General features: G+C 44.0%; 1 protein-coding gene across 2 annotated transcripts in view; it reads right to left on the bottom strand.

The window, feature by feature from the left end:
* Positions 1–121: 121 nt before the first annotated feature.
* Pdpk1 (3-phosphoinositide dependent protein kinase 1) overlaps positions 122–19663 on the bottom strand; it is a 65970-nt gene continuing 46428 nt past the window's right edge. For both annotated transcript variants that reach the window (XM_052196957.1, XM_052196958.1), the window contains exons 8-14: positions 19213–19281; positions 18872–18968; positions 17008–17181; positions 13538–13755; positions 6897–6954; positions 6063–6215; positions 122–5717 (exon numbers count right to left, since the gene is read on the bottom strand). In XM_052196957.1, the coding sequence (XP_052052917.1) occupies positions 5601–5717; positions 6063–6215; positions 6897–6954; positions 13538–13755; positions 17008–17181; positions 18872–18968; positions 19213–19281 (886 nt within the window). In that variant the 3' untranslated portion in view covers positions 122–5600. The remainder of the gene's footprint in view (positions 5718–6062; positions 6216–6896; positions 6955–13537; positions 13756–17007; positions 17182–18871; positions 18969–19212; positions 19282–19663) is intronic.

Here is a 19663-nt window from a genome sequence, read left to right as displayed (position 1 = left end):
TCCGGCTCGAAAAGCAGGCCGGAGATTACCGCTTCCGGCCGGAGCAAGCCTCGGGTTCTCACGGGCATCCTAGGCTCAAGCTTCGCCCCCACCCAAAGAGGATCCAGGACAGAAGAAAGTGTACACTCTACATGCTTTTATTACAAGACTACCGAGCATACGAGGGAAATCCATCATCTGGTAATTACATCTAAAGCACAGATATTTGAAAAAAAAAAAAGAAAAACTGTTTCATTAAATTATATGATTAAACCATGACCAAATAGAAAATTTATATAATAAAGCCAGGAAAAAGGTTGTAAAATATAGTTTACAATAATTATTCACATTCAAGGCTGTACATCAATACATACAACAACGTGGCCCCAAACATGAATTCAATCCAAATAATTCATATATTAGAATTTAAATAACACAGACTGAACTAGAGGCCGACAATAGCCAGCAAATAACCTTATATAAGAATAAAAATACAAAAGTGTATATCCTAGTATCATTGCATTATCTGTTTTCATAAGTATTTTTAATTTTCCTTTGCCTGTACATCACAGTTACAGCTACAGACCAGGTAGAGAATATTACACATGTTCTAACTGACTGCCACCAACCTGAATGACAGCAATAGACTATTGATTCATCTTACTGTACGTGGCTAATGGACAGTCGCAGCAGCTCTAAATACTGTAACAGTTTTTAATTTGCACATGTCCAATCACACTATGGTCATAATGGAAGCTTTAACCTGCACAATGACCCCCTTGTAGTCATTAACCCAGATGATTAAACTAGGATGGACTACATGGGGAGGGGAAATTTTGCCAATTGTAAAAAAACTTCTGTACAGTTTGGATTCTTCATATGGAAGAAATGAGTTACAGGGAATTTTCAGGTATTCATATTGGTTAATTCATTTGCTTACCGCTGCAAAAGTGCTTTTGACAGAAAACAGCTTCCTTCGTAGGCCACTTTTCCACATTCTGACATAACCGTGAAGTGTTAGGCCAGAAGCCAGTTATCTTCAGAAATTCTGAGTGGTCCCAGCACTGCTGCATCTGTTAGGGCCCTTGTCATACATTCTACCCAAGAGGTGCTACACCCACTGGGTTAGCCATCAGTTTATGTTGGGTTTTGCATTACAACAAATGGAAAAATGTTTGAAAGCACCTTCACCATACTCAAGAGTTGCTGTGGCCTCCCAAGTCTCAGCTATGAACACCCTGGGTCTATGGAACAGTGGGGAGAAGCCTTGAAGCAGAGGAGGGCAGGAAATGGATTTCTGCACATCTCCAGCCCTAAGCTCTGACCATCAAGCAACACTGAGTATGGTGCCCAGGAAATCTCTGCTGCATGCTTCCAAATTAAACCAGCAGGCCCCACCCAACACAGATAAAGATACTATCCAATTTGTGTGGGCACTACAGTTACCTGCAGCGCTGCAGCACACAAGGAGGTTTACATGAGCATCGGCTGGGATAACCATCCTTGGCACTGAAAAAGCCTGGCCACTGTGCTGTCCTGAACGAGACCTGAGGTGTGGAGCAACAACACTCACCACTGGACTTTTGGTAAAACCCAATCATCTGTATGGTTTCTTTTCCAAGAAGAGCTTTGTTATTCTGCTTTGCTACTGATTCCCAAATGGCCCAAATGCATTTCTGAGTCTATAAACTTAATTATGAATTATCCATTAGGCATGTAGCAAGGTCAGTTCAACACTTTATCTCTGCTGACTGTGTAGAAGCAGATTCAGTACCATCGTGGACACAAAGTACAAGATTCTGAAAACATCACCAAGCACTTGGAAGCCTTAGCAGCAAAGATGGAAAAGAAGTAACATGCAGGAGCAGATTCTTGCAATGAAAATGAAAAGACTGGCTCTTGGGAAAAAATCTGCCACAAAGGAATCTGCAGTAATAACATTTTAGCATTAAAAACAAAAGCAGTCATAGTCAAACTTTCTTGGGAACACACAGCTTAGCAAGAACTGATGTGTTCAAAATCTGTAAGACACAAGGAAAGCAGGTTTGTAACTAGAACTTAGAGCATCTAAATATCAGACCAAGGAGAAGGAATACCCAAAAATACCACTTCAGGTACAAGAGGAAGGGGTAAAATCAGAATAAAAATCAAAGGCTTATAAGTATATTCACCACAGCATTATTTAAATAGCAAAAACAAAAACAAAACACAAAGGAAACCAAAAACCATCTGAATGTTTTACAACAGGGAAGCAATCGGGTAACTCATAAATTTACAACCATTTGATTCCACAATTATCAAAAACATGCTTTTGAAGAACTACTCACAGCCATGGCTTGGAGAAATGCTCAAGAGAAAATGTCAAGTGAAAAAGCTGGATGTAAATGAGTGTTGTATGTGTTCCCAGTTTGGAATAAAAGCTAACAAGGACTAAGGATGCACATCGGTGGAGAGCACTTGCTCAGCACTCCTGAACCTTACAATTCAACTCCCAGCACTGGAACAAAAAAGAGTTAGGGAGAACAGGAGCTACGTCAAAATGTTCACAGTGGTCTCTGAATGATGGGCCTTCCTTTATTCTTTTGCTTTCAGAAAACATACACTCCTTTAAAGAAAGCACACAATTACCTACGGCCCCCTTGCTGGTACTGGGAGTCTAAGATGTGCCACACAACTGTCTGCAAGGTTACTTCAAGCATGAATCACAAACACTAGGGTGGCCCTAAGAGGGCTGCAGCAGGTAAAGTTTCTATCAGTTTCAGCCTAACACAAGCCATCTCTCTCAAAGTGGTTTTTACTGCATCTACCAGGTTTTAGCTCAGAATGACAGCTGAACCATGGTGCCACTCCCTGGAGTGGACAGACTCAGCTCTACATGGGGAGCCCACTGCCCAGCTGGAGCACAGAAAAACTGGTGGAAATGACCCAGTCAAGCTAAGTTTCAGCTGTGATGCCAAGAGAAGCCAGGGCTCAGTGGGCTGTGCAGTACAGTCCACTGTACCTAAGTAGGAGAAAAGCCAGAGAAAAGTCTTCAACTTTCTTTCCATCCTTGCCATTCTTTCGGACACATGATTTCTAGAGGTACTAAGAGGGCATTTCTTTCTCTCCTTACATATATCCTGCATTTACTGTTTTACATACATGTGCTCATGTGCGCGCACTCGTGCACACACACACACACACCACACACACACATACACACGCTCGCACACACACACGCTTGTACACACACACACATGCTCTCACACACAGTTGTATAAACTGACACCCACATCCTGTCCTACAAAGTAAGGCACCTGCACACAGGGTGATGGCTCTAAGGACAACTGGAAAAAATGAAGGTGATTTAAGCCAGGGTAAGAAAAGAATGTACCTGGTGCATTAAAGAAAATAATAATAATAATAAAGGAAAAGAGGGCAGTAAGGACAAAGGTGACCTGGGAGGAAGAGCTTGACTGTTGTAGCTTGGGCACTCATGGTGGCCACCCACTACCAGCTCAGCTGAACCCTGATTTCAGAGGTTAGGGTGATGCTTGGTAAAGCCCAGGAGGTAGTGTTGCTCTCCAGGGAAGGAAGCAACAAAGGACTCTCCCATATGCAGCCAGCCAAGTGGTCTAATTCAAGCCAAGCCTCAGTCCCCTGGCCCCCTGTAGTTAAATGCCCTCAGAGATGCTTTCCCTGTGTCTACATGCACATGAGAGGCAGGAAGTCACTCTTACATGTGCAAACATAAGATACAGAGCACTGTGAGGGCTAAACAGCCACAAGATGTGGACAAGAACAGGACTCTGAGGAGGAAATAGCCAAGTGTACTTAACACAGGCTCTTCAAAAGCCAAGAGAAAAGAGTGCCCACTTTTCCTCTCAGGTTGACAGCATACTAGGCCATACCTGTCCCCTGGGTTCTACTGGCAAGTGAGGTCCTGCTCCTTGGTTACCTGAAACTCTTATCACACAATGTGGCTGAGTCTAAACACAATCTCTGCTCCCATCCAGCACCGCCGCCACAGCATGATGTCTGGCTTTCATCTACACTCCACCCAGTTAAAAGATCACTCTTATTGTTAAAAGTTTAAAATAGAATCTTTCCCCCTCAGTTTAGATGCCCTGGCCCACAGATGGTCACTGTAGACAGAACAGGGTAACCTCTGTGGTGGGTATTTGGGGGTGCCTTTGTGAAAGTCAATAGAAACGGCAAAATTGTTGCTGCCTTTTGGACATGGGAGTCTGAGGTGTTGCTGTGAGCAGACTATGAAGGGAGATAGCTACTTTTTTCTCCACTAGATACCAAGGGCCAACTTTCAGGGACATCCTAGTCAAAGACAGGTATAACCAAGTCCCTCAGAAGCATTCTGCAAGAAATGCCAAACTATCCCTAGCCATCTGTATTATATAGAACAGAGCACTGTCAACTCAGCATCAAAGAAGTGTCCTAATACTGGCAAAGAATGCCAGCACAGGCAGGCTCAGATTAAGTGGGCTGTTCTTGTGAGTAAGACAGTGATAACATTCTTTCCAGGCAAGGCCCACACTTGATGGGAGTAGGTGACCAAGCAACATGAGAAGGCTTTTAGATTTTCAACAGAGTTGTAAAAAAGAACTAGCTGAGAAGTGAGGCTGGGAGGGATATCGGGACACACCCTAGGGTTTTCTCAGTGCCCGCCTCATAGGGCATGCGGTCTATACACTTAACCCTGTGCAGAGACTCCCAAGAGGGCCTGCTGTCCCACTTCTCTCCATGGAAGCAGTGGCCAGGCTGGACTCTCCATAGTACTTCCAGCCTTGTCCAGGTTCAGGACAGGGTTCTATATCTAATAATAATCTAGTTGATGTTACCTAGGTGCTGATATGACAGCAACCCTTCTGGACACGGTTCTTGGCTTGGTATCTAGTTCACTGGATAAACTTCTAAGAAGTGGCACACTAGAGCAGAGCCCAGTAAGGGCACCTGTAACTCCAACAGCCTTCATTCTTCTCACCTTACAACCTGCCTATTGTAAGGCAGGAACCACAGAAATCATGTCACCAGAAACACACCTGACCCAATTTCTAGGGCCATACAAGGGATTCAAGGAAGGGAGAACACATACAAGCTAAGAGCCCTGTACCCACAGTGAGCTGGTGTGTAAAGCTACCCCAGCAGGCAGGAGGGAAGAGGCTCCTGGCGAAGGATTCTGCAACAACTGGGGTAGGCCAGATAGACCCAGCCCCAGTCACTGCAGGAGCTATGTGTATCAGGGGGAAGGGCAGAGGCAGGCATGCGGTTCCTGTGGATGCTCGGAGGGCTGGGGATGCCAATCTGGCCACTGGTCTGGGCAGAAGCTGGGCTACCGTGCAAGGAGCTGGGTCTCCATGGCCACAGCAGTGCATGGAAGCCACCACAGAGCACAGAGAGCAAGCAAAGCAACCCTGAATTCCTGTTTGTTGGCTATTTGTTTTGTTCTTTGTGTGGTTGGGTTCTTTTTTTTCTTCTTTTCTTTTAAATAAAAAAGCTGCAAGGTTTCTGCCATCTATATTCTCCTCGAGATGGCTGGCAGGTGGTCTGGAAGCGTCCTGGGTGGCGGCCGAGCCGCGCTGGGGCAGGTATCCTGGCAGCGATAGGCAGCCCGGCCGCAGGCCACGTCACTGCACAGCAGCATCTGGATTGCTCTGGTACTGCTGCCTCCAAACCTCCTGGATCTTTCTGCACCACTTGTGAGCATTCCCGCTTGGATCCATCAGGTAATACGTCCTGTTAGGCTGCAAAACAGAGCATCTGATGTCCTTCAGGGAGTCCCGTCCCCACCCAGCCTGTCTTGCTGCCAATGCTGCCAGCACCTTTTTGAAGCCTGTGGGTACAGTGGGCTTCTTCATTCTACAAGTGCAGAAACTAAAGTATGTGGGCAGGTCACCTACCAGAAAATCAAGCAGAGTATATCTCCTGGCCCAAATCAGGCCTAAGTTGTTCATATAGATTTGTCTCTAAGACTCAAGAAGCTGACCTGACTCTAGATGCTTCCTTGGCCAAAGCAAGGGCCACTTCCAAAAGAGATGCTGAAGCATGTGAGGAGACTACCATCAGATGTTTTATAGGGATAAACTCACCGTGTGGACAAAGAAAGTTTTAAAATTCTTGGCTTCTGGTCGGAGTTCTTGTGACCATGGAATTTCACCTTTCAGGACCTTGTTGACAGGATCAACATAATATAAATGTGGCCCTTCTGTGAGTAATAACTGTCGTCGTCTTGCAAATAAACCCTGGTACAAATACAATAAACAAACTGTTTGATGAGATACAGATGGGAGTAGCTGCTAAGTAGCTCAGGACATCTGTGACTGCCAGCCACCTCCATTCACCTGAAACACCTCCCCTCAGTCTGGAACCGAGGTCCAACATAGCGCAGCAGGGAAAGCATTGAGCACACGTCTCTGCTGTTTGGCTCACAATATGCCTTTCAATAGCTAGCTTGCAGTGCCCTGGCCCCTCAGCTTTGCCAAGGTTCAGAGTTCTGCCCTTGGCAGGCCAGGCCTCAGCCAACCTTCATGGAGATTCTGATACATTTTGCACTACCTGTTGCCCAGAAAATGTAATAAACAACAACCCCTGTATTTTCAAGTCTTCTAGTGAAGACTACTTGCTGAGCTCTGAGAAATGATCTATCCCCCCTCAACGTGACAGAAACCTTAGCACAGTGAGTCAGGCCTTGTGCAACCACACTCTATGGCCAGAGCATATGGCTGGTTTTCCACAGGACTGGACTGCTTCCCTGAGAATCTGAGTGTTCCTGGCTTTATAAAATCTATAGATGATCTCAAAAGATCATGCCAAGATAAAGAATGCCATATCCAACAAATCATGGCAGGACACCAGGGTGAAGAACTGACCTGAGGTAGAACAGTGGGAAATCACAGGACCAAGAGGATCGGGAACCAACTCACCTTTCGCTTATCCACTGGGCCCATTTTTAATATTAGATTATTTTCTACAAACTGGTGCCTAAAAAGAAAGAAAGAAAGAAAGAAGAATGACCCAGTAGTTCTCCAAATTCTACGCTTTGGACATTCCCCACAGGGCCTCTGTAGACTTTATATCCATCAAATCCTGTGCCCCACCCACTCCAAAGACACAGCCTCTCTTCAGGTCCAGGAGATATCCTAGATGTAGTGATGCAATGTGGACAGATTTTATCTATTCCTGAGAACAGATAAATAGATAAAAGTTCATGCTTCACCCATGGCCAACTACATAATGTCAATGTAATACAAAACTCCAAAGCCTGGTTCTCTCCTCTACTATCCACACAGACCCCATGAAGACTCTCTAAAGACCTGAGCCTAAGGCCCCAGCACAGCTTCAGTGTTTCAATCTAGTATCCTGAGAGTGCAGTGCACCTGCAGTGTAGCACTGAGAGCGGGCCCCTAACATTCTGGGCGTCCCTACTAAGCTGGCTGTACGTACGTACCGAGACCTGTGACGCTGTACAGCAGGCACTTACCTGTGTAAATACCAGCAATCTAGCCTTCAGGCCTCATGATGTTATTTTATTTTACTTTTTTTTAGTTTTATCCATTCTTTGCATGAGTGTTTTGTCTGCATATATGTATGTACACAGTGTATGTGCTTGGTGCCAATGAAGGTCAGAGAGGCATCAGGAATTAGAGTTAATGGATGGTTGTGAGCCACTATTTGCTGGGAAATGAACCTATGTCCTCTGCAAGTACAAGTACTCTTAGTCATTGAGCCATCTCTCTAGCACAGGCCTCATGAACTACACTCTCCTCTAGCACTAAAGGAATGTTAGCATTATTATTACTGTTATTCTCTCTGGATTATAACTACCAATACATAGTCCAGAAAACTTCAACATATGCTTTCAAGTACTTACTCACCTTTGTTTATTGCTTTGCCTTGCCTAGAACCTTCACAGACTCGGCTGCCTCATTCCTCTTGCCTTGCCTTTATGTGCTGGGATTATGGGTATATATCACCATTCCCAGCTTCAAGTATTTAACTAAAAATAAAAAACATGCTAGACAGTGGTGGTGCACAACTTTAATTGTGCACTTTAATCCCAGCACTTGAGGAAGCAGAGACAGGCAGACTTCTGAGTTCAAGGCCAGCCTGGTCTATAAAGTGAGTTCTAAGACAGTCACGGCTATACAGAGAAGCTCGGTCTCAGGAAAAACAACCATCAAAAAAAAAACCCAAAAAATAAACACACACACACACTCACACACACACACACACACACACACAAACAACCTGAACAGCAAAATAACTCAAGAGTTAAAGGCCCTTGCCAACAGACCGAACTTCCACACATGCTCTGTGATGTGCACATACACACACATACATAAAATTTATTTGAATGCACTCATATACATGCCTAAAACTGATTTACTCTATAATGGGCCGCATCATAAGTGTATCCTTCTTGTTTTTTAAAGTGGTAATTTCCTGAAATAGCCATCTGCAACAGTGTCTTCAGTCTTGTTTCCTAGTGATAAAAGGCACCTACTCGATGTTCTTGAAAGGAAGGTGATAGCCAGTGCTTCATTTGTGGATCGTCTCCATCTCTTATATGTCAGCTTTTTCCCCAGTGTACTTTCTTGCAGTAATTTTCAGAACTGCTCTCTTCACTGTGAGATGCCTCCTTTGCATGTCATAGAGAGCAAGCTCTCTACAGTGATTCTGTGCTGGACTAGGTAGGCTAGTTCTAGTCCAGTGGATTGCTACCCTGGTTCTATGGTGTTCTGATATTCTTAGAAGGTATATGATGGCTTTGCCATAGCCTCCTTAGCAATTTGTTCCTCTGTGAGGGTGGACAGTTTGACTTCTGCAGCTCTTACAACCAGGTTTTCCTCAGAAAACTAAAATCTTCTGTGCGTGCACGCACATACATTTGTACATGTGCAGGTGCCTCCCTCATATCTCTCCTCTCCCTCCCTCTCCCCCTCTCAGTTTTATGCTTATCTCTACCTCTATGGTAATTTGAGAATGGCCCCCAAAGGCTAATATATTTGAATGCTTAGTCATTAGGGAGTGGAACTATTTGAAAGCTATGAGGTGTGACCTTTTTTAAGGAAGTGTGTCATTAGAGGTAGACTTTGAGGTTTCAAGCCCACACTGGCCCAGTATCTCTGTGTCTGCAGATCAGGATGTAAAGCTCCCAGCTCTTATCTGCCCACATAGGGCCTTGCTCCCCACTGTGATAATGATATCAGCCCTTAATTAAAGCTTTCTCTTAGAAAAGTTGCCTTGGTCATAGCAGCTCTTCGCAGCAATAGAACAACGACTAGGATGCCACCTAATCTCTTTTTAGATTTGTTTACATACCTGAGCCTACATGTACATGTGTGTGCATCATGTACATACATACATACATATGTGGCAGTCAGAAAAGGAACTAGAGTTATTGATGGTTGCAAGCCATCATATGGGTACTGGGAATTGAATCTGAGTTCTCTGTAAGAGCAACAACTGTTCTTAGCCACGAGCCATTTTTCCAAGCTCTCTCCACCAAACCTGGAGTTCACCAATTTGGCTAGACCAGCTGGCTGCAAGCCCCAGAGATCATACAGTCTCTGCCTCCCCAACACTGAGGATTCAGGTGAGCATTGGCATACCTAATTCTTTATGTGGTTGGTAGGATTTGAACTTAGGTCCTCAGGATTGCAAGGGAGGGGAGGGGGAGGGAGAAGAGAGCTATGAGGGAGACACCTGCCGTTGAACTCTGGCCGGCACGTGTACAAGTGTATGTGTGTGCACAGAAGATTTGAGTTTTCTGAAGAAAACCTTGAGTTTGGGACCAGCCTGTCCTACAGAATGAGTTCCAGAAACCCTGTCAACAAGAAACAAAAACAAGCCTGTGGTGGTGGCGCACGCCTTTAATCCCAGCAAGAATTTTACTAACTGAGCCATCTCCACAGCCACTTACATCTTTTTAGACTTAAATGGTGACTACTGAGAAAAAAAATCTTTTAAGTTATTATCCATGCTCACATTGTATTATAAATGTATCAAAAGTAACCGAGGTGGGGAAGGGAGAGGAGAAAGTAACTGGTTTAGGTAAAACTTACAAGTTTAATAGTACTTTATTTTTTTAATATTATTGCAAAGCAGACCAACAAACTTTACTTGTATTTCTATATAGGCACATGAATGGTTAGAATTTTAAAGTGATAACTTACTAGATGAATAAAATTACAAATTAACTATAGTAGGTATAACTGAAGATTGCTAGTTTGAGTATAGTGGAAGGGTTAGGATATAGTAATCTCAAAAATATACACCTTTAAGTCATAATCCTACTATAGAAAATTCTAAGAAAATAACATACATACATTCAAAGTACTGTCAAGATAATGTCCACCCTCCAGTATGTTATCACTGAAAAACTCTACTGCATACTAGCAGCAAATAACAGTGAGAAAAAGATAAATATTATCTTAGCATTAACAAATTAATTTTGTCACAAGAAGGTTAAGAAATCCCTGAAGCTCTGCTGAGGCATCACTTTCCACATAGAACTGAAATTGTTGACAGGGTTTCTCTGTATAGCCCTGGCTGTCCTGGAACTCACTTTGTAGGACAGGCTGGACTCGAACTCAGAAATCTGCCTGCCTCTGTCTCCCAAGTGCTGGGATTAAAGGCGTGCGCCACCACCACTGGCTTGTTTTTGTTTTAAGACAGGGTTCCTGGAACTCACTCTGTAGGACAGGCTGGTCCCAAACTCAAGAGGTCAGGCTGCCCCTGCCTCCTGAATACTGGAACTACCACCACTTGGCTTATGACTAGAAAGGATAGAGAATCCCAAAACGAAAGAGAGCAGGCAAGAGACCATAGCTTCCTGTTCTGTCTAGCACTCGCAGTCCTAGGCAGAGGCAAAGACCCCATAAGAGCTGAAACACACACACCATGGAGACAGAGCTGCTGACCAGGCTCTGAGAGGAAGGGCTCCTGCATGAGACCGTAGGAAGCAGGACAGCCGGGGACTCATACACAAGCCCAGGACGCCCTGACTAAGCACTGCTCAGAACGGAACCTAACAGCTAAAATTATTTTAATCAAAATCTTCCTTAGATTCATAATGGGAGAAAATCTTTACCAGCTACACTTCACACAGGGATTAATATCTAGAATTTGCAAAGAACTATAAAATTAAACCCAGAAAATCCAAACTGCGGACCAATAAATAAGAAACTAAATAGAGAGTTCTCAAAAGAAAGACAAATGGGTAAGACATGTTTTTAAAGTTTTCAACATCCACTAGGGAAATGAAAATTCAAACTATTTTGAGATCTTATCTCACCCCAGTCAGAATAGCTACCATCAAGAAAACAAATGACACTGGGTGGTGGTGGTGACACCACCACCACTCTAACCCCAGCACTCTGGAGGCAGAGACGCTGGAGTCTCTCAGTGTAAGGACAGTCTGGTGTACATAGGGGCTGAAGAGATGGCCAGTGGTTAAAAGCATAGTCTGTTCTTTCCAAAGGACCTGAGAGCAGTTCCCACAACCCATATCAGACGGCTCAAGTCCACCTATAACTCCAGCTCCAGGAGACCTGACACCTCTCTTGAACACTTCAGTGCCCATACACATGTGGCAGATACAAGTACATGAACAAAAAAACTAAAAACAAGTCTTAAAAACAAAACTACTTGAACTATCATGTGAACTGCCTTCCCACCCCTATGATATACATAGAAAGACGCACATCCATGTTTACTGTTCCATTATTCACAACAGCAAGAAAATGGAGCAAGTCTAGTCTGCATCCAAGGAGGAATGGATGTGAAAAGGTGGCCCTTGGTGGCTTACTCCTGTGACTATAATACTTAGACGGCTTAAGTAGGGGGGTAAGTTCAAGGCTACCTTGGGCTATATAGTTGATTCTACCCCAGTTAGACTGTATCTCAAAATACAAAAAGAAAAAAGTTGTAGGAAATCATGTTCTCTCTTGTGCAGATCCTAGTTCTAATTTGTGTGTATGTCCATGTGCTTACATGCATGTGTGCATATGCATGCACATGTATGGGGTGAGGACTTTTGAGGACAAGTGTAGGTTGTGAAACTAGAAAGAGAACCATAAGGGGCAAAGAAAAGCCTTAAGGAAGGCTAAGGAAGGGTAAGTGAAATTTCAGAAGGGTAAGTAAGGGTAGGGGGTAGAGGTAATAGAATAAATGACATCTGAGCCAGGCAGTAGTAGCACAGGCCTCTAAGCCCAACACTTGGGGGAGGGGAGGGCAGGAGGCAGAGACAGGCTATGAGGTCCAGGACAGCCTGGGTCACACAGAGAAACCCTGTCTCAACAAAGCCAAACAAACAAACAAGAGAATACATGTAATCTGAAAGTGGAAAGGAGAAAGGACACTACTGAAGGTAGGAGGAATACAAATCTGGGGTGGCAAGGGAATGGAAGGGAGAATCAATACAAGCACAACACATATGGGAACACCATAATGAAAGCATGTTCATTAACAGGTGAACACATAGGGAGCTGCGGACACGGCTCGGCTGTAAGAGCGCTCCCAGCTCCCACTCCGTGTGGCTCACAAACAACTGTAACCCCAGCTCCAGAGGACCCGACACTTCCGTCCTCCTCACATACCTGCACTCATGTGAACACACACATACCCACAACTTTTTAAAAATCTTTTTTAAAACGATAAATAAAAATAGAGCAAAATCAAAAATCCTTTTCTTCTATCCTTAACAGTACCTTAGGAAAGAAGGAGTTAAGAGACAAACTCCTCAGAACTGTAGATTATCTCTAGGAGCCAATATCTACATTTAATTTTTCTAGAAAAAAAAAATATGTTTTGGTGGTTAAGACATTCTAGTCTCAGCCACCTACATCCTTGGGTCTTGTGCATTCTTCCCTCTGCCTTAATGAGCCCGCAGTTTTCCTCCTCCCATTACACCCAAATACATATTCCTGAGAGAGTTCATTGCCACAAAAAAATGTCCAAGTGTAATGGGGATAGATACGATCAAAATATATAGATGTCTAAAATTTTCAGAGAATAAACTTTTAAAAATTTAAAGGTAAAAGCACAAAAATACTAAAGGAACAAGTCGGGCATCATGGCATACATCTCAACCCTAGCATGTGGGAGGCAGAAGCAGGCAGATCTGTATCAGTTTGAGGCCAGTGTGGTCTACACAGTGGTCTTGTCAAAAGGCCTTTTGACCTTGTCCAAAAAGTGGGGGTGGGAAGAGGTACCAGGTTAAAAAATACTGAAGCCCTTTCAGCAGACTCGGATTTAAAAGAGAAACCAGTTGGATGAACATTGTAAAGTTACAACTATAAAACGAAATCCATCAACAGACTGAAGAAAATGTTGGCAGGATAGAGAATAGATTTCAAATCAATTCATAAAGATGTAAAAACAAGCAAAAAAATTGTCAAAGAAACAATGTAATTCAAGCCCCATTCCTGGTCTCCTAATAACCCGGGAAGTCTGTTTCTTTGAAAAGCACTGAAGAGATGAGGAAGGACGACTAACCCAGCCCGTGTCTGCGCCCCAGGCACCCTGTGTTCTGGATGGGACTGCTGATGCCTATAGTTCTTACCAAGGGTTTCCACCGGCTTGCTTTTCCAATAACAACCTTTTTTCATCTTCTGAAAACTGTAAGTCTAGTTCGAAAGAGTTAGTGTCCAAATCATGGATGTACTGCTCTATGTTGCTGCCCGACCTCTGGGGCAGGCTGGCATCCACCGCAGACAGGGAGTGGGAAGAGGAGGAGGATGACACCTGCATGCAGCCAAACTGGCTCAGGAGATTGTCGTACTGCGGGGAAGAAGGAGAAGAGAAAGCTACCTTAATTTGTCTTTAAGGCCAAAGACCCCTCCCACATTGCCTGGCCCCCACAGCCACTCATAACCTGGCAAGCTTATATACACTTCAAAGACAGATGGACTACCTGTCCCTTTTGATGTATATAGACAAGATTCTCTTCCAGTGGCTATTGGACTGATGAACCAAAGGAAGGCTGGACCTTCTGATAGAAACAGAGGTCAAGAGGGGCTACACCAAAGCCTTTCCTTCATCTCCAGAGAAAACGAATCTGGGACCCTCACCCAGCAAAGCACCCAAGCCATGCTCCTGGCAGGGAACTCAGCAATCAAGTGCAACTTTCCTTTTAGTCCAGGGGTCTTGGGTTTTAGAGTCACTGCATAGCTTGATTTAGCTTACATTTGTTTTTTAAAATACAAGGCAATGTTGACACAGAAAGCAGAACTATTTACAACATGCCACGTGGGAAGCCCACAGTCTATCTAGCACACTCCCAGGAAATGACAGGACAAAGATTTTTGAACACTAAAGTTAGGTATAGCCACCCTGGGCAGATAGCTATGCTGGGTACAGGCCTCACACTTCTGAGCCCTACCTTCCATACCCTGAGTTTCCAGAGAGCAAGCCCTGCCTACTAATCTGCAGAGATCAGCCTCTCCCCTCAGCAGACTCTAGAAGCCATTTCCACCTCCTTGCTGTGGCCCAGTGGCCCTCTGCAGTTTATGCTTGCATAGCCCCACAGCAGTCACAGCTCCATCTGCTGACTCCAGAGTCACATGCTAGCATTGTCTCCACTTCCTTCATGAGGGTTCCCCAGTGAGAATGATGTCTCTGCTTCAATTTACAGAGATGACTATCAAATTTCTACTGGAGGGAGAGGTATCCCCACAAAAACTTTCAGAGCCAGGACATGGCTTCAATTTCTAACACAGGAACACTTTCCTCCAGCCAGCACTGAAGTTAAAACCAGCTCAAAGCTGCCTCTCCACACACTGAGCTGCCCCAACCATGTAAGAGGAACACCTTCAGAATGGGCTTCATCTGTTCCAGCACTCCCCAGGCCCAGGCTCACTATCTAAAGGTGAACCTTGGTACAGGAAACTATCTGCCTAGATGCTTACACAGCCCTTAAACCACACTGAAAGAGCTGAGCAGTCACCCAAGTCACCCAACAAAACCAAATTGCTGCCACTCAGAACCAGATTATACAGGGAGAAGTCAAAACTTTCAATTAAAAAAAAAAAAAAAAGCCATGTCCCCAGCAGTGCAGAGCAGGCCTGCAGAGATGCTTGGATGCATGAACATGTACAAATACACATGAAGAAACTCTCCTGGCTGCTGAGATTGAAGATAATGGAGCTTATGCTTTCCTTAAAAAATAGCTGCCCTTGGGAGTGATGGGAAGAAGCCACAGACACCATAAAGCTCAAGGACTGCCTCCCATTCCTGGTTAATTCCACAAGGATGACAGTCCTAGTAGAGAGGATTCCACCAGTATTCCATGACATGACCCAAAGGACATCACCCATGAACATTCAGAGGCTTTGAGGGTAGGGGCAGGAACTCCTGGCTGAGACCTACGTTCTTTGCAGGAAGCACATTACACAGAAATTGGCCAATGCCAGTATAGATGCCCTTGAGTTTCATTCCCCACAAGTCTGGGCACAAAGAACATTTTAGGGAAAAAAAAATGGAGATATGCCAATAGTGATGGCTTTAATTTAGCTTTAGAAGACCTTTGTTTGGGTTTTCTGTTTGTTTTGTTCTGAGACAGTGCCTACCTTTGTAGCCAGACTGACCATGAACTTTCAGTCTTTGTATTTACTATTTTATGCATATAGGACTTTTGCTTGTACATCTGTCCATCCAGAGAGAGATAGAGATAGAGACAGACAGAGACACAGAGACAGGCAGGCAGGCAGAAGGCAGGCAGGCTGAGGCAGGCAGGTAGGTAAGTAGGTAGACAGACCAATGCACCATGTGTGTCTAGTGCTCCCAGAGGGCAGAGAAGGTGTTAGATCTTCTGGGATTGAAATTACAGTTTTTGTGAGCCAACTTGTGGTTGCTAGGAATCAAACTCACAATGGCTGGAAGGAGAGAAAGTTCTCTTAACCACTGAGTCATCTCTCCAGCTCCAGCTTTTAACCTTCTTGCCTTAGCTTTCTGAATGCTGAGATCACACCCCTTTGCCCCCAACCCTGGCTGCTTTGGAAGGCTTTTAGGTAAATGCTAAAATTGCTCAGTCAGTTGAACAGAATTCTACGCATGGCAACTGGTTAGAACACGCCAAGAAAACAGAAATCAAATTAGGAAAACTGACTTGAATCAATGAACTATTAAAAAAATATGAAGGTCATAAATGAAAGAAAAGTCTGGGTAAGACTGAAAGCACTGAAGCACGTCTGTTTCTTTTACTGGTATTTCCCATTTATCAAGAGAGAAAGTTGGAAGAACAAAGTATATTTTAAGATCTTGTGTCTGTTTCCAATTCTTCAGAGGCAAGCTGCCTTGAAGCCAGTGACAGCAACTGTCCACAAACCCAGGTGATACCCCAGGAATGGAGTGGCACCTACTGCTGAACATCAAGCTACAGGAACTGGAGTCTACCCTCCCACATCACATCCCTGGAAACTCACAGCAGCAGCATTCTGGGTTCTCTTGGAAAAATGGAAAGCATTCCAGACGATTTTAAAAAATCAGAAGCTGGGTAGTGATGGAGCACGCCTGTAATCCTAGCACTTGGGGAGGCAGAGGCAGGTGGATTTCTGAGTTCCGAGGCCAGCCTGGTCTACAGAGTGAGTTCCAGGACAGCCAGAGTTACATAGAGAAACCCTGTCTCAAAAAAACTAAACAAACAAAAAAACAAACAAACAAAAAAAAAAAATCAAGAAAACCTTTAAGCCAAAAGTTAGCAATGATGAGCTTCCAGAAGACCCAGTATCAGGCAGTGCAGGGCACTGGTCTGTCATCTACAGGTCCAGACCACATCCTGCCTCCCTTCTATCTATTCCCCAAACAGGTAAAAGATTATCAGATGACGAAATAAGAACAGGACTCGGCCTGCACAAGGTGTGCTGGTCATTTACTTATTACAGCAAAGTAGTCAACCGTCAACAAGTCCACAATATTCACTCACACATTTTAACCAATAATAACACAAATTAAGGTCCCAAGGAGTCATATTCACACAGCATGGCAAGCAGGATTTCTTTTTGCCTGGGCTACTCCCGATGTGTGCCAGCTTACGTTGCCATAGCAGTCTTCATCATCCTCTGACATGGCTGGTAAGTAAGCTGTGAGCTTCGGAGGTGTCTGCTGATGCAAATTCTCCCATGTGATGGACTCAAAGAATGGATGAGCTTTGAGAGGCCCGTACCCTTCCATCTCTTCACAGCCTAAACGTTTTGTGGCATCTAAAACCTTAAATGATAGTAAAGACATGTCACCATAAGGGTTGAAATGTAATTACTTGTTTGTTTACTTTGTGGGCGTGTTTTCAAGCCCTGAGACCTCCTGGAAAGAATAGGGATACTGTGGTCTATCCCCAGGCCTGTTCATGCCATGGCAGAAAAAGCCAAGATTGACTAGGACACTTGCCTCAGACCAAGGCTCTGCCCCTTTCTTCCCACAGGTAAAAACAAATCTCAAACTCAAAATACAAGAGGGTGACAAGTATCTTTTTAAAGCCTGCAGTTCAAAAATGTTATAAAATCATGTGGCCCCTGGTAGGCTGGCTACACACAGGGCAGCCCCGACTCCCAAAAGACTAGCTGGGCAACTAAAGCTGGACTTGATGGGGAAGGAGGGAGGGAGAGAGGGAGGGAAGGAGGGAGAGAGGGAGGGAGAGAGAGAGAGGAAGAGAAGGATTCCCAAACTGGGAAGGGATTGGGAGGGTAATAATAGAGGGAGTTGGGGAGTGTATATGTTGAAAATACAATTTCTGAAATTCTTAAAGAATAAAAATATTATTTAAAAAAGAGGGAAAGAAATATTACTGAGGCCGGGTGGTGGTAGCACACGCCTTTAATCCCAGCACTTGGGAGGCAGAGGCAGGCGGATTTCTGAATTCGAGGCCAGCCTAGTCTACAGAGTGAGTTTCAGGACAGCCAGGGCGACACAGAGAAACCCTGTCTCGAAAACAAACAAACATACAAGAAAGAAGAAATACTACTGAAAACAAAACAAAAATGTTGCTGGCTAGGTGTGGAGGAGCAGGGGTAGACGGATCTCTGTGAGTTCAAGACCAGCCTGGTTTACAAAGTTCAGGGCAGCTGGGACTGTTACACACACACACAAAAAACCCTGTTTTAAAAAAACAAACAAACAAACAAACAAACAACAACAAAAAAACAGACATGGTGGTGCATAACTATAATCATAGCATTCAGCAGGAGAGCTGTCAAGCATTTAGGACAACTTTTGGACTACACAGCAAGTCTCTGTCTGAAAACAAATAAAGGTAAAAATTCTAACACAAGGAAAAGATTAACTGACAGCTTCTAAGCTCAAAAAAAAATGAAAAATCAGGCTCTTACTGGATGAGATATACCTATCAAAGGCTGTGGCACAGCCACTCCTAAGCCTGCAAGGTTGAATTAAATCCAGTCTCTACTGAGGGAAATGAAGGAAGAGTCCTAAAGGATGGCAGAGAAGCAGCAGTCCAGGCCCACCCGGGAATACAGGACTGGCCCTGATCCCTGCAGAACGAGGAAGGAAGCAAACGGCAGAGAGCCACAGCTTCGCAACATGAAATGGCACAACATGAAATGGCACATCTTTCTAGGGTAAATCTCTCTTTCTCTCTGCCTTGTTACCTTGATCTTTAAAGTCTTCATGTAGCTTACACTCTAAAGTTGGCACTGGCAGATGTCACTGAAGTAAGATTTACAGCCATCTGTCACTGGGATAAACCCAGGCACTCAGTGGCAATCACTTAAAATGTTAACAAACATTTAAAATAATACAGTAATTTCCTCTCTTACTAAAGTCAAGAATTAGGCACTGGAAAAGTAAAAGAGAATATAATTAGGTAAGATAAAAAATATTGGACTATATAACCATTGTAACCACATCTTTCAAAAGAATGCCCAAGAAAATTCAAAATACTTACCAAGAGTTTTTCCACAAGATCTCTTGCCTTAGGGAAGAATTTTTCTGGGAAATCATATTCCAGCTTAATGATCTTCTGAAATATAAGATATTCATTTCTGTGAATAAAAAAAAAAAGTTATTTGGGCAAGTGTTTTTCAAATCTTTAGTACTACTTGTACTTTTATAGAACAACCCAAAGTCACCTTCACCTCCCAGGTCAGATCTTACTACAAGTCCCAAGCATCACACATTCATAAGTTGTAGAGGAAATTCTGCCCCAACTGGGTACAACCAATAGCTGTTGGCAGTAGGTATGTGGTGATAAGCTCAGAAGCCTGAGGTGTACAGGATCCCTCTTACCCGGCTCTGAATGGGGGGAGTCCTGCCACAAGTTGATAGATTATACATCCAAGGGCCCAAAGGTCTGAACTTTAAGGTAGAGAAAACAGAAAAATGTCATTGGTATAATTTAAGTGACAAATAAGGTTCATTTTACAGTCTGTCTATACCACCCCAGCTTCAGCCTCTAATTTACTCCTAATTCCTTAAGACCAGGGATGTTGGAAGTTTGAGTTTGTTTTTCTGGGCATCTATCTCCCTGTGACCTGAGTGAAATGGTACTATACTTGACAGAAACAACTACCAAGTGGTTCTTCCCCCTGCAGATGTCACTTCTATTGCAGTTCAACAGCTTCCACATGTGCCCCTTTCTCATTCTGAGTTCATTGCCAACATGCTGCCACGCCAGGCTGCTGCAGATCAGGTAAGGTGGGAGTTGAGATGAATGCTAAGTACAGCTTATGGAGGTTTG

Source organism: Apodemus sylvaticus, chromosome 10 (genome assembly GCF_947179515.1).
Source record: "Apodemus sylvaticus chromosome 10, mApoSyl1.1, whole genome shotgun sequence".
Lineage (NCBI taxonomy): Eukaryota > Metazoa > Chordata > Mammalia > Rodentia > Muridae > Apodemus > Apodemus sylvaticus.
This window is presented reverse-complemented; position numbering and strand designations above follow the sequence as displayed.